Source organism: Oryzias melastigma, linkage group LG21, assembly GCF_002922805.2.
Source record: "Oryzias melastigma strain HK-1 linkage group LG21, ASM292280v2, whole genome shotgun sequence".
Classification (NCBI taxonomy): domain Eukaryota; kingdom Metazoa; phylum Chordata; class Actinopteri; order Beloniformes; family Adrianichthyidae; genus Oryzias; species Oryzias melastigma.
In genome coordinates, this window is record NC_050532.1 from 16,602,770 (window position 1) to 16,615,365 (window position 12,596).

At 37.3% G+C, this 12,596-nt stretch overlaps 1 protein-coding gene across 3 annotated transcripts in view; it reads right to left on the reverse strand.

Moving 5' to 3' along the window:
• The window catches only part of dip2a (disco-interacting protein 2 homolog A), a 74,512-nt gene that overhangs the window by 10,184 nt on the left and 51,732 nt on the right, over positions 1 to 12,596 (reverse strand). For 2 of the 3 annotated variants that reach the window (XM_024286341.2, XM_024286343.2), the window contains exons 6-19: positions 11,360 to 11,497; positions 7,985 to 8,104; positions 6,269 to 6,466; positions 6,023 to 6,114; positions 5,328 to 5,438; positions 3,825 to 3,948; positions 3,631 to 3,740; positions 3,357 to 3,459; positions 2,739 to 2,803; positions 2,031 to 2,124; positions 731 to 850; positions 523 to 637; positions 283 to 422; positions 59 to 195 (exon numbers count right to left, since the gene is read on the reverse strand). In XM_024286341.2, the coding sequence (XP_024142109.1) occupies positions 59 to 195; positions 283 to 422; positions 523 to 637; positions 731 to 850; positions 2,031 to 2,124; positions 2,739 to 2,803; positions 3,357 to 3,459; positions 3,631 to 3,740; positions 3,825 to 3,948; positions 5,328 to 5,438; positions 6,023 to 6,114; positions 6,269 to 6,466; positions 7,985 to 8,104; positions 11,360 to 11,497 (1,667 nt within the window). The remainder of the gene's footprint in view (positions 1 to 58; positions 196 to 282; positions 423 to 522; positions 638 to 730; positions 851 to 2,030; positions 2,125 to 2,738; positions 2,804 to 3,356; positions 3,460 to 3,630; positions 3,741 to 3,824; positions 3,949 to 5,327; positions 5,439 to 6,022; positions 6,115 to 6,268; positions 6,467 to 7,984; positions 8,105 to 11,359; positions 11,498 to 12,596) is intronic. The other variant, XM_024286342.2, reaches the window with a different exon arrangement.

The following is a 12,596-nucleotide window of genomic DNA, read 5'->3' on the forward strand; positions in this document are numbered from 1 at the left end:
ATTTTTGTTATTATTAATGGGTAGAACTGAGACAAAACAACAATTAAAGAAAACTTGCCTCAAAGATGTTCTTGGTCATGCCTGGCAGACCATAATAAGCAAGTCCGGAGTTCTTTGAACTGACACAGATTTCTCCGACCTCGTCTGTTTGACACAGATAAGGAGTTCCCTCCACTCGTACCACACAGATCACAGCTGAGGATGCAAAATAAAACCAGACGCTTCAGTTCACTTCAGACTGCCAGCATGGATCTCATGTCCTAATGTGTCTTTCTGTCATACCCCCAGGCATGACCTGTCCCACGTCCTGCACTGTGAGGACAGAGAGTTTCTCCTCCGAGTCCACTCGGATCACACTGTGGCTCAGCCCTCCCATAGACAGAACCGCCTTGCCTGGAGGAGGAACCCCCATTTCTGGAGGCCTGTGAGGGACATAAAGCTCCACAGTTACAGGCAAACATCTCGTATATTTTAAAATAATGTTAGATTCTATGTTTTTTGTTGTTGTAATTAAGTGCTGACCTCCGGATGGCAACAGTCATGGCCTCCGAGGAGCTGGCACACGGACAGATCACCTCAGGTCTCAGCCCGCGGGCCTGAAACACATTGAGGAAGGCATCGCAGGAGGATATCGACCCTGCCGTAAAAAAAAACAGGAAATGGGTCAACTACAAATAGAAAGTAGATAAATAAAAATCTGTGGCAACTCTTAAACGAATGTTGGACCCACAAGGGTTGGCGCCGTCAGCTACAATCAGCATGCGTAGTGAGCTCAGGCTGATGTTCTTCTGGTCTCTCTGAGCCAGCAGAGACCAGTGCATGTCCCTGGACTTCACCACTGCCACCCGGGCTGCAGAGAGACAGACTCAGAATTAATTTCCTATGCAAATGCTTTGTCATCCCACTTAGCAAGCCATCACAGACGGTACGGGCAGACTCAGAGGTCATTGAGTGACTCAGTGAATCATTTATTGTAAAAGCATTCTTTTAATCATGATTATGCCATTTTTGGCCAAAATAAAAAAAAACTGTGATGTTTTCAAGGACAGTTTCTGCAGAGGGGCAGTAGTTCATCAGAAATTTACATGTGAATTGGCAGGGAGTAAGTCAGCGCTTATTTCCCATCATCCCTGTGTTTCTCTCCCGCTGGCTTACAGTCTCTCACAACCCCAAGCTAGCATCAGTGATGCAACAAAAATAGCAAGCAATATCAGAGCTATCCAGTCGTCAAGTTTTAAGCCAGATTTCAATAGCTTGGACAACGAAAACAAAGATGTGGATGCATCAGAATCCAGGGAGCTTGTAGCTTCCTGATAGTAGTTTGTACGTAAAAACTACAAGCTTTTTCAAGTGGCGTTTTTTCATCTGCTCCTGATTTACAATAATTTGAGCAGAGAAATAGTCAGAGATGCAGTTTTAATCTAAAATTTCTTGATATATGTCCTACATCATGAGAACAATGCTACAAGAACATTTCAAAGACAATTTTTGTTGGAGTGGGTCTTTAAGATACGCTGTAAATCAAAAATGTAATGAATATTTAATCTCATCTATCTATATGAAAGCTCAATGAGAATCAAAACTATTACAGCAGTTGCACAATCCATGGTAATTCTGAATAATAATTCAAATTTCTAATAACAACATTAAATTTAAGGCATCTTTTAATAACTTTGCCAAAGTTTGATGTTATTATGAAGACCTGGAAATGAAATCACTAACCTGTAGCTGTTTTAAATTAATTAATCTGTTTTATTTAATCATATTTATGCATTTTTTAGCATATTTTGATTCTATGACATATTTTGGGTGTGTTTAACTTTTGCCTCTTGACCAGGACTCCCTTGAAAAAGAGATCAGTGAATCTCAACTGGATTTTTTCCTGGTTAAATAAAAGAAATAACAACTTTAATAGAATGTCATTCAATATTACAGAAAGGTGTGATTGAAGTTGGGTTATGGCCAGATAAAATGTTGTTACTGTGAATAAAATTCAACAGAACGAAAAAAAAAATTATATAAAGTTGTACCTTTATATGTGTGAACTTTCTGTATCCAGGACAGGGGGTTGACTTTCATCAGGAAGTAGGGGATGCTGATGACGTGCATCCGATTCATGACACTCTGTTATAAAAGTAAGAGAGCAACAGAAATTGTTTAAAAAGTGGCTTAAGCCTCTTACAACAAAGAGCAAGATGTCACAAAACATGCAAAACATCAAGAGTGATGATCTATCCAATCAAAAAGAATACTTCCTAATCATAAAGGAACGCTGGTGCTTCATTGCCAGCTTTAAGGACAACAGTAAAAATCCAAATTTAGCTTAAAACTAAAGCCTAAGTTTGTATAAGTTGTGATAATTTCTGAAAATAGTTGTAGTGGCAGAATGTGATTTACAGCTGAAATAAATAGATAAAATAAATCAAAACGTGATCAACCATTGAGCAAACATGTTTTGGTGAGTAAAACAACTTCTCAATCTAAAATTTAACGTCAATATTAAAAGAGGGTAAACATTTTTTTAAAAAGTGTATATTTAGTTAACAAAAATGATAAATTGAAGTGTTTTTTATATTTAACATATAATATATTATGCATATTTGCCGTAAGCGTGATTATGTCATATACATATTTACAGTATGTTAAGAGTAAAAACAGGTAAAACATAAATGTGCTAGAAAAATAATATAAGAAGTATTTTTTTGTTTTTCAAAAAAGGGGTTTAAAAAATAACTTACTGTGAGGACACCATGCCATAATCCAGCTTCTCGTTTGAAGTCCAAGACATTGGTCATTGTTTCTCCTAAAAATACAGAATAAAAAAGAAAGAAAGAACTGATCTATTGAAGCCCCATTAACCCAATAGAAATGAATAGAAGTAAACTTTATGGACATGTCTCAATTACACACTAACAATATGCAGTTTGGGACACCTCAATGTTGTTTTTTTCTATTTCACCCTTCATAAAACAAATAAACTAAAGTGTCTTTTTTGTGTGTGAAAGCTGTCAAAAATCATCTGTAGTTTGTCATTTTCATTTCTCTCATGCAGCTGGAATAACAATATGTAACGTAGTGCAAGTTAAATTATAACTGGAACACTGGAGGCTGACGTGAATCTCTGAAGTAAGTAGTGGAACCAGATCTGGAGTCTCCAGAGGGGGCTGGTGCAGTTAGAAGTTATTTAGAGAAAAACTGGGACACTGGAAGAAACGAGCTGCTTTGCTTTCTTCCTCAAACCAGGTCTGTCACGCTGAAAAAACCCCATTTATAAACTGAATTTACACTCCTGAAGGTGCTTGAGCTACTCTTTATTTTATGTATTTTAAAATCTAAGAGTGCAGAGTCCGTCTCACCTTCTGTGTAACCACAGGCCTCAGTGAGGGCATGACAGTGCGCCAACATGGCCGAATGAGACACTGTGATCCCCATGGTGCTTCCTTCTTTACTGGTTTTATACTACATTTAACACAAAAAAATAAGAATATTTGGAAATCAAACCCACAAAAATATGCATTTTGAGAAATAAAAAAACAAAACAACAAACATATTTTTGATCATTTATTATAATAAAACTTATTTCTTATGAATGAAAAAAAAAATCTAATTTTTTCTATAAAGACGACGTACTTCAATATATGCAATGTCATTGCTGGCTTCTCGAATTGAAGGCTGCCAGTCCTTTGGAGGCTTCGCTACATGTTTTCCGTCCGTCACAAACCACAACAATCGTGGCCATCCTGCAGAATCAGACACACTGAATTCATGTAATAACAGGGAAGCTACGCAGAAACCGAAAAAAGACAAATCAATCAGGCGTTTACCTTTGAAAGTTGCAACCTCCCCTGTTTGTGCTTTGGGCAGACCTTTTTGACAAGCATCAGTGGTCAGTGCTAATGTGACTCCACAGCTGCCCAGAAGAAAACCGATCTGCTGACTTCCTGCATCCTGTGACATTAATGATAATGAAAGAGTTTCTACAAACAAATCATCAACAAGTTTTCATCCACAGATATTAGGAATATGGGTGTTTGTTTGTGAGCAGATATGCATATGGAATAACACACAGTCAAAATTCAGAAATATACTTTGTTTTTATAAGTATAAGTCACGTCTTTTTTTTGCGTAGTTTGGCCAGGGTGCGACTTATATGTCATAATTAAAAAACAAATAACAACAAACACTAGAGGGCAGTATAGGTATCAGTATAAGAGATTGTTTTCCCCGAACCAGGATCCACTTGGATGTATTCAGACTAAAAACTTGTTCCGGATTATTGGGGAGAATTCACTCTAGATCACTTTAAATGAACCAATGTGTCCAGTCTCAATATAGCATTAATAATTGTTAATATGTTGCACTAATATTCCAGATTCCTATGTTTTATAATGATAAATATGCATCAATGTGAAACATGGATATATTCAGTCTATTATTGTTATGTATTCCATTGTTTTCATTTAATTTTCAAGATGTCCGTTCTTGGTCCAGTATTTTGTGAAATAAATTTCTCCCAAAAATGCCATTTATTTAAGATTTTTTTCTTCTTTATTTTGCATTTTTCAGCTGCTGTGATTTTTACACCAAAGCGACTTATAATCCGAAAAATATGCTAACTGCTGTGCATCAACTAGAGGCAGGAATGAAGGCTTAGATCAAACGCTAACTTAATCACGTTTGACTGACTCTGCAAATTAGATCCAATGTGGATTTTAGTTGAGCTCATTAAAAGTATGAGACACAAGCCAAAGGGGAAAAATGCAGAAAAGTGTGTTGAAGAGTGAGCAGAAGAATACTGACAGAAAAAAGGCAGAGGAAAAACAGAAGAGAATGGGTGGAGCTACAACTGTCAGAAGGAATAAATGATTTTAGAGCTCATGATAGTTTAAAACTGGGTAGAATGACTCATCATCTTTAATTACAGCACAGTGTGTGCCAACAGCATCTTCATAAAGGGCAATCAGGAATACAAATTAACATTCAGCCTGCAGGAAAACCGTGAATGAGCTCAATCTGCTCTTCTCTCACGGTTTAATACAAAGTTCTGTGACTGCAATGAATATTTTAGTGGTCGGGTCTGGGGTGTCAAAGGCCAATCCACCTGGATATTCTTTAACAGTATTTAATCATTAAATAAAAAATGTATTTCAGAATAGAAACATTAGAGCTCTCACTTAAGGATACAAAAACTACCAGCAGGGGTCAGTATAGATCTGAAATTGTATTTCAGTGTTCCTGATACAATATGCTGTTGGATTAGTTTGCTAAAAACATTGATAAATCTCTGATCATTTCCCACATAAACTCAGGGAGTGAAATGTCTTCACCTTTCTGGTCAGGGGGACTTCAATAGGCACAGGGACCAGTTCTGCGAGGAGACAGCCATAGAAAGCCACCATGAACATCACCGGGTCGTTGTTAGGGAAAACAAGTGCAACCTGGGGGAAAAATAAGAACATTTAGTGACATCTTAATTCTAAATGTCCTAGAAAATGTTTCCACAAATGTAAATATTTGAGTTTGTAGATCAGGACAACACAGATTCATATCAGAAAAGATCTATTTATCTCCTTTATGTTTGTCTCTATTAAACCAATAACAAGATGTCATTACCGTACTTAAGGAAAGAGCAATGCAAGGTTGAAATATCACATTTAAAACCGGGACACTCTTCAGAAAAAAGGATTATTGCTTTGGCTGAGTCAGTAAATATCTCAAATCTATATTTAAACAAATGTGCTTTTGCCAGCAGCAGTCTGCAAGCTTAAATCAGTCCAAAAATATATCAGTTTAATGTTTGGCAAGGAAAATTGCAAAAACCTGGCACTCCTGTTTTTTTAAGTTGTGAAAAGATTAAAAGATATAATATTTAGATTCTTTAGAGAGGGTAATATTTAGATTAAAGCACTGAAATATTGAAGTGTTTTAAGATTTCATTTCATTATTCAGAGAAAATCTCATGATGAGACAAGATAAAAAAGCTGAATACCTAGCATGTGATATACAGTAACTCATGACTTACTCTGTCTCCAGGCATAAGTAGAGGCTCATTTCTGCTGCTCAGCTTGTTGAGAAGAGTGTAGGCCAGTTTCTGACAGCGGGTCCACAGTTTACCTACAGGTTTGAACACAAACTTTAAGCTTTAACTAATAAAACGCAATCTTATCACACAAATACAGTGACAAGATGAAGAAATCCAGACAGAAACAGACGAAGACAGAAGCTTTTCACATAATTGTGGGACAATAGTGAAGAGAGTGACACCTACCATAGGTGAGAGTGTAGACGGGCTTGCCAGCATTGTCCAGTGCTGTCAGACAGGGGCTCTTTGGATGGGTGGTGCCCCATCTTTGTAAGGCTACTGGCAGCGATGCGGGCCAGTTGGTGATCCCCCTCAGAGGCTCTCCTTCCAAAGGACTCATCTGCTGGCCTTCTGGCCGAGGCTGGTTGGGATCTGGCTGCTGAACTAACAACAGAAAAGAAGGGGGGGGTAATGTTCTTTTTAGAAGGTGGGGAAATCAAACTAATACGGTGGCCATGAAATGCAAATCGTACCAACAAATCACTCAATTTGAAACATAAAGATCACAATGACAATAAAAAAAAGCAGAAACACCACATAGAATTTTTAAAAAGAAATTCCAAAAAACAAAACACAATTAAAAAATTAAAACAAAATAAAAATGAAATGTTTTAGAAAACAAATGTGATACTAAAGCACTGGAAAAACAAAACACAACAAGAAACTAGATAAGGGTAGGAACTATGGGACATCACTGATTGTTTAGTACAGTATCCAGTATCACTTTATCCCAGATAACTTTCGGTTGAAATGATGGACAAATGTCATCATCCAATCAATGGTGTCCTATAATACCTACCTAAAAAAATTAATTTCCAGAGATCAAAATGAAATGTTAAAAAATGAAACGAGGAAAACACCAGAAAAAAAGTATTCATAAAACTTTTATTAGACATTCAAGACGCATTTGAAAAAGGAGTCAAAAATCAAACGTCATCATCCGATCAGAGATGTCTCATAGTAATGACCTTTTAAAGTTTCTTATAGTGTTTTGTTTTATTGAACATTTCATTTGGATTTCAGGAAATTACCAAAGTGTTTCTTTTTAATTTTGTTTCTTTTTCATTATTATAATCCTTTGGTTTCTTGATTTTTACAATGCAATGCTGTTTTTTTATTATTTGTTTTGCTTGTTTCTGTATGACCGCAGCAGGAGTTTGGTTCCCGGTGCATGTTGGACTTCGGCATCACCGGTTCTGTTCATAGTCTTCATGGCCTGGGGGCATCTGGTTTGGGAACCACATGATTTTATCTCTGCTCTTTGCAGATGATCAATCAATCAAACTTTATTTATTATTTATTGTCCTGTTAGCTTCACTGAGTCAGGACCGCCATTATGCATTAGAGCAGTTTGAAGGAGAGTGTGAAACGGCCGGGATGAGGGTCAGCACCGCTAAGTCTGAGGCCATAGTTCTCGACCGGAGAAAGGTAGTTTGCCCTTTCTGGTGGGTGGAGTGCTCCTGCCTCAGGTAGAGGACTTTAAATATCTTGCGACAGGCGGATTGGAGTAGCGTCCGCCGTTATGCGGTCACTGTATTGGTCTTTTGTGGTGAAGAGAGAGCTGAGCCAGAAAGCAAAGCTCTCAATTTACCGGTCAATCTTCAATCTACGTCTCTCAGCTGGCCTGGGAACGTCACGGGGTCCCCCCAGAGTAGCTGGAGGAAGTGGTCCGGCAGAGGAAAGTCTGGGTTTAGACTGCTGCCCCCGCGACCCGATCACAGATGATTAATTGTTGTTGTGGTCTTGAACACATTTTTACTTTGACTGATTTGTTGGTGTGATTTGCATCTCAGAGCCACAGTAAACTAATGTTTGTATCGAGCACAAAATGAAACTGAAGTTTAATCGACAAGCTGAAGAAATGAACTTTTCATGATTTGTTGAGTTTTATAGTTAGCTTACCATCCAAAAGCTCCTCAAAGTCATCAACGAAAAACTCTCGCAGCGGCGGTCGCTTTGGCCTTTTCAGCGTGTTGAGCAGCTGCTGGATTTTGTTGGAGACACGACTGCTGACTGGAACCCCTTTAAAAGGAATTTTGAATTGAACAAAATAAAAGGGTTACAATAAATGAGATTAGGCAAGGATAAGAGAAGCGACAGATGGGAAACAACAGGTAGAGAGGAGTGCGTGGACACAGTTTAAAGATAAATGTGAGAAGAGGGTGGACAACAAAAGGAGGACAAAAGGTCAGACTGGTGTTCAGGTTAAACACTTAGGACAGTAAGCTGCAGCTGGACACAAAGTTCTCCACAGTCACCTGAAGGTCACGTTTAAAAATCACTCAAACGCCTCATTTATATGATAAGGAATGAAGGACAGCCCAGCCTGTTACCAAGCAACAAAGCTAAGAGTTATAAGAGGCAATTTTTATGCAATCCATCTGATGTTGTGTTCAAAAGAAAAGGAGATGTACATGATAAACTCAGAGGAATGACCTCTAGTTATGCCAACAAAACAACAATGAATGATGAAGTCTAAATAAGAAAAATAAACACGTCAAATGAGATTAAAAGTTGTCGAAAAAAGCTCTATGCATACTTCAAATAAAATCACAGGAGAGACATAATTTCCATCAAAAGTTAAACTTTGGTTTGGAAATGTTGGACTCTGTGTCTGACATTCCAGACAGCCACAGGAGCTGCAAATCTGCGCACAGCATGCTGAGTCTGTCTGACTTTACCAGGGCCGGCGGAGGCAGATGCTGCCACCTCACACAGAAACAGATGCACTGGGAGCAGATGTGTACAGGCCGGTAGCACAAATCAGGCAGCCTCTTACGCACTGGCGCTGAACCCTGCCAGTTTAATGAGCCCTAATTATTGATTTCACAGCCAACATGAACCTAGTCACAAAGATGACTAATTAAACAGCTGGAATGTCCTAATGTTCAATAGTTCTATAGCTTACAGTGGTACAAGCAGATTTCTGACACCATGTACTCAGTAAAATGCACTTGACTAGTACAAAAGTAGAATTACACTGATTTTTTAAATCTAAAATTTATATACAAAGTATTTTAAAACCTAAATAAAATGTGTTTTTTTATTTGTATTTCTATTTTTTAACTTATTTGCTAAATATTTTTTTAAAAAAAGAATATTAATTACATTTCTATCCCTCTTGTAGCTTTATATAGTTAATTTCTTTTTAGAGTAAATCAGAAATATTACAACTGAATTTTGCAGCTTAATTTTGTACGATTTCTTTGTGGTTGTTACATTAAGCTTGCAAATTATGCAAATCTTAAAAAAACAACAGGTCAAAGTACAAAGGGAAGCAAAATCCGTATTAGGATAAACTGTTTATTTCTCTTTGATTAATAGCAGAAATAACTGACATATCAGGGACAGCAGGATTAACCTTAAGAGTGTATTCAAGGGAACAACACATACTGAGGGACCAGATGGAACTGAAATTGCTCCAGTTTTCTCCTTTCATCTATAGTTTAATAATGAACAGCAACAGTGGTAGACGGCTGCCGCCTCTCTGTGGCTACAGGGTGTCTGACTGGTGTCAGCGTGCACGAACAACAATCTGACAGGTCCGAGTTCTCTCACTTTGAGATAAGAATTCTGCATGAAAACAAGTTAATTATTCACAAGACCACAGAGTCACACCTGTCCCTGAGATGATCAGTCCTCATGATCAATTCCTCAAAACAGATAATAAAAAGATCTCTAGGGACAATGACATTGGAATACACTCAAACCCCAGAATACCTTTATTATGACTGGTTACATTTCTAAGTCAAACACGTTCTGGTTTTTCCCAAATGCAAGCCCCGATAGATAAGATATGTGAACACAAAACAAATAAACGGTTTGAAGGCTTAGAAGTTAAAACACACAATACAAAAAACTGCTAGTAGTTAGAAGATCAATTTTATTAGTATTGACTAAAAGATACGCAAAAGAATCTGAGTAAGAGGATTAATGCATTAAAATGTTAGTTTAAAATAGTTCTAACAGACTGTTTTTTTTTTTATTAAAGACCCACTCCAATGAAATTCATGTAATTTTTTTGACCACGTAGCATTTTTCTCACGATGGAGGATATATATATGAAGATTAAAACTGCATTTCTGAGTTTTTCTTTATTCAAATTTGGATGAATTAGGAGCAGATGAAAAAAATGCCATTGGAAAAATCCTGTTTTAAGACATGGCAAGTGAAATGATCGGGTCAGCCTCTATTTATGCATCCACTTCCAAACGAATAGATTGATGAACGTCTTAATTTTTCTCGTCTCAGCTGGCGTCTGGCTAAAATATGTACAGCTGGAAAGCTCCGATATTGCTCACCATTTTTGTTGAACTGCTAATGTTAGCTAAGGGTCCATAAGCTAGCAGGAGAGAGTGTATACAAAGGTATGATGGGGTATCAGTGGAGGCTTGCTTTCACAATTACGCTTTCTTCTTAACTCTTGCTGCGTTGCACAGACTTTGTCCTAGAAAACCACACAGGTTTACTGATTTGGCCCACAAATGGCATAATCATATTTAAAAGAGAACTGGAAAAAACGTCGACAATAGATCAAAATAGGACTGGAGTGGGACTTCAATTTCTGACTATTTTTACTTGTTTACTACTTAATAACTTGTGAATGACAAATGGATTGGAAGATGCTTTTTGTGTTTAAAATAATAGTTAAAAAAATCAAAAGAAAACAAATGTTGTTTCAGTCTTCCAGTGACAAATAAGTTTAGAAATGTAAAACCTGCTAATGCTGATCTACTGTAGATCAAGCAGAAACTTTACTTCTAAATAAATACATATTTAAATAAACATTTAATAGGGAAAAAAGGGAAAAAGACTAAAGACTTAAATGAACCATCTGATATCTGTGGTCTGTAGATGTAAAAAATACAATTTACAAAGACATTTCTGCATTTTTGGAGGTGGGGTTCTATTGCTTTTTGGATTTTTATGTAGTACTTTTTTGTTTTTAATGTAATGCATAAAGTAGTCCTAGGTATTATAGCAATGTGTTTAGTGTTTGGAAACAGCTTATTAAGGGTGAGTCATGACTCAGTAAATGAAAAATGCTAATCTTTCTGTAAGACTTAGTTAAGAGCATCACTTTAAACAAATACAGCAGATTTTTCAGGAGGCTGGAGAGGTGCACTGTTACCATAGCAACAAGAAAGGGTCAGTCAGTGGCTTGTGTCGGTCAGACAGGCAAACGGACTGAGGAGCAGACAGACAGACTGACAGACAGCAGGGGGATACGGAAAACTGAAGGGGGCGCCGCTTTTGTGCGTGGAAGGAGCAACTCACCATCTGCGGTCTCCATGACGTTGGGCTGGTGGTTGTGGCTGCGGGAAACGCCTCGCATCGAGGCCACCTGGGGCCGCTCCACATGATGTGAGGAGCGCTCCGACAGGCCCGTCACGTCTGGAGGCGCCAAGTGGTTATCTGTGGCGAGTGGGTTTGTGGGGTTAAAAGGTCAGGGCTACTTTCTGTTGTCGTAGTTATGAGGAAACCTACACCACGGGACAGCAAAGGTCGGCCCTGAAGGCTTTGGGGTTCGATTCAGAGACTGTCGGTCTCCTATCGAAGCGCATTTTTAAAACGTAAAAAGCATCTTTTTAGGGGTTTACATTTGACCTTTGTGGACACCTGCATGAGTCGATCTTTTGAAAGTAAATATCTTGTAAAAGATTATCAACTAGTGACACGGTACATGATTGTTTCACCTATTTTTGTAAGTGATTAAAGCCTCTTTAAGACAAAATAAATTAACTAACAATCTCTACAGTTTTTTAAAACATTTTTTTAGATCAATTACTCTTTGAATTATTCCAATTTTGTTAATACAATTTACTCTACAGCCACCTGAAACAACACAAAAGTAAATAAATGTCCTGTATTTATTTAGGAAAAAAAAATTACATTTTTTTTTTTTATTTTACCCCCAAAAAATCGTGTTTAACCTCTGAATTATAGAGACTCTTGAACAGTACAGTACCACTGAAGTATAACAAAAAAAATTGGTCATTTTAAAGATAAAATGACATGAAAATAAAACTTTTTACTCAAAACAATTTGACATCTGAAGTTGCATAAAAAGACACAATGAAACAACACCTTTAGACTGAATGAATCTTTTTTCAAATGATTCATTTTGTCATGATGGATTAATGTAATGTGAATGAGAGACGAACATTCTATTCAAACCATAATAATATGGCATATTAAAAGAAAAATGGACAAGCATGACTGACTCTTGAAGAAGAGATTTTACGTATATAAAGTCACTTTTTCCTTGAGACAGAATTGGTTTCATTTCACAGGATTTCTCTGATAACAACCAGTGACTGCAAAGAAGTAGCATGGTTACAAATTGCATTTTACTTTCAGTACAGCTGCAAGAAGGAAAACACAGTTAGCAAAAGCAGCAATTCACTCTCCATGTTGTCACTGCTGTCAAGGCTGGGAGTAGTCTGGTAATAAACTTATAGAAAAAGATTAAAGTGACTTTAGCTGATCAAAGACCCACTCCAATGAAAATTGT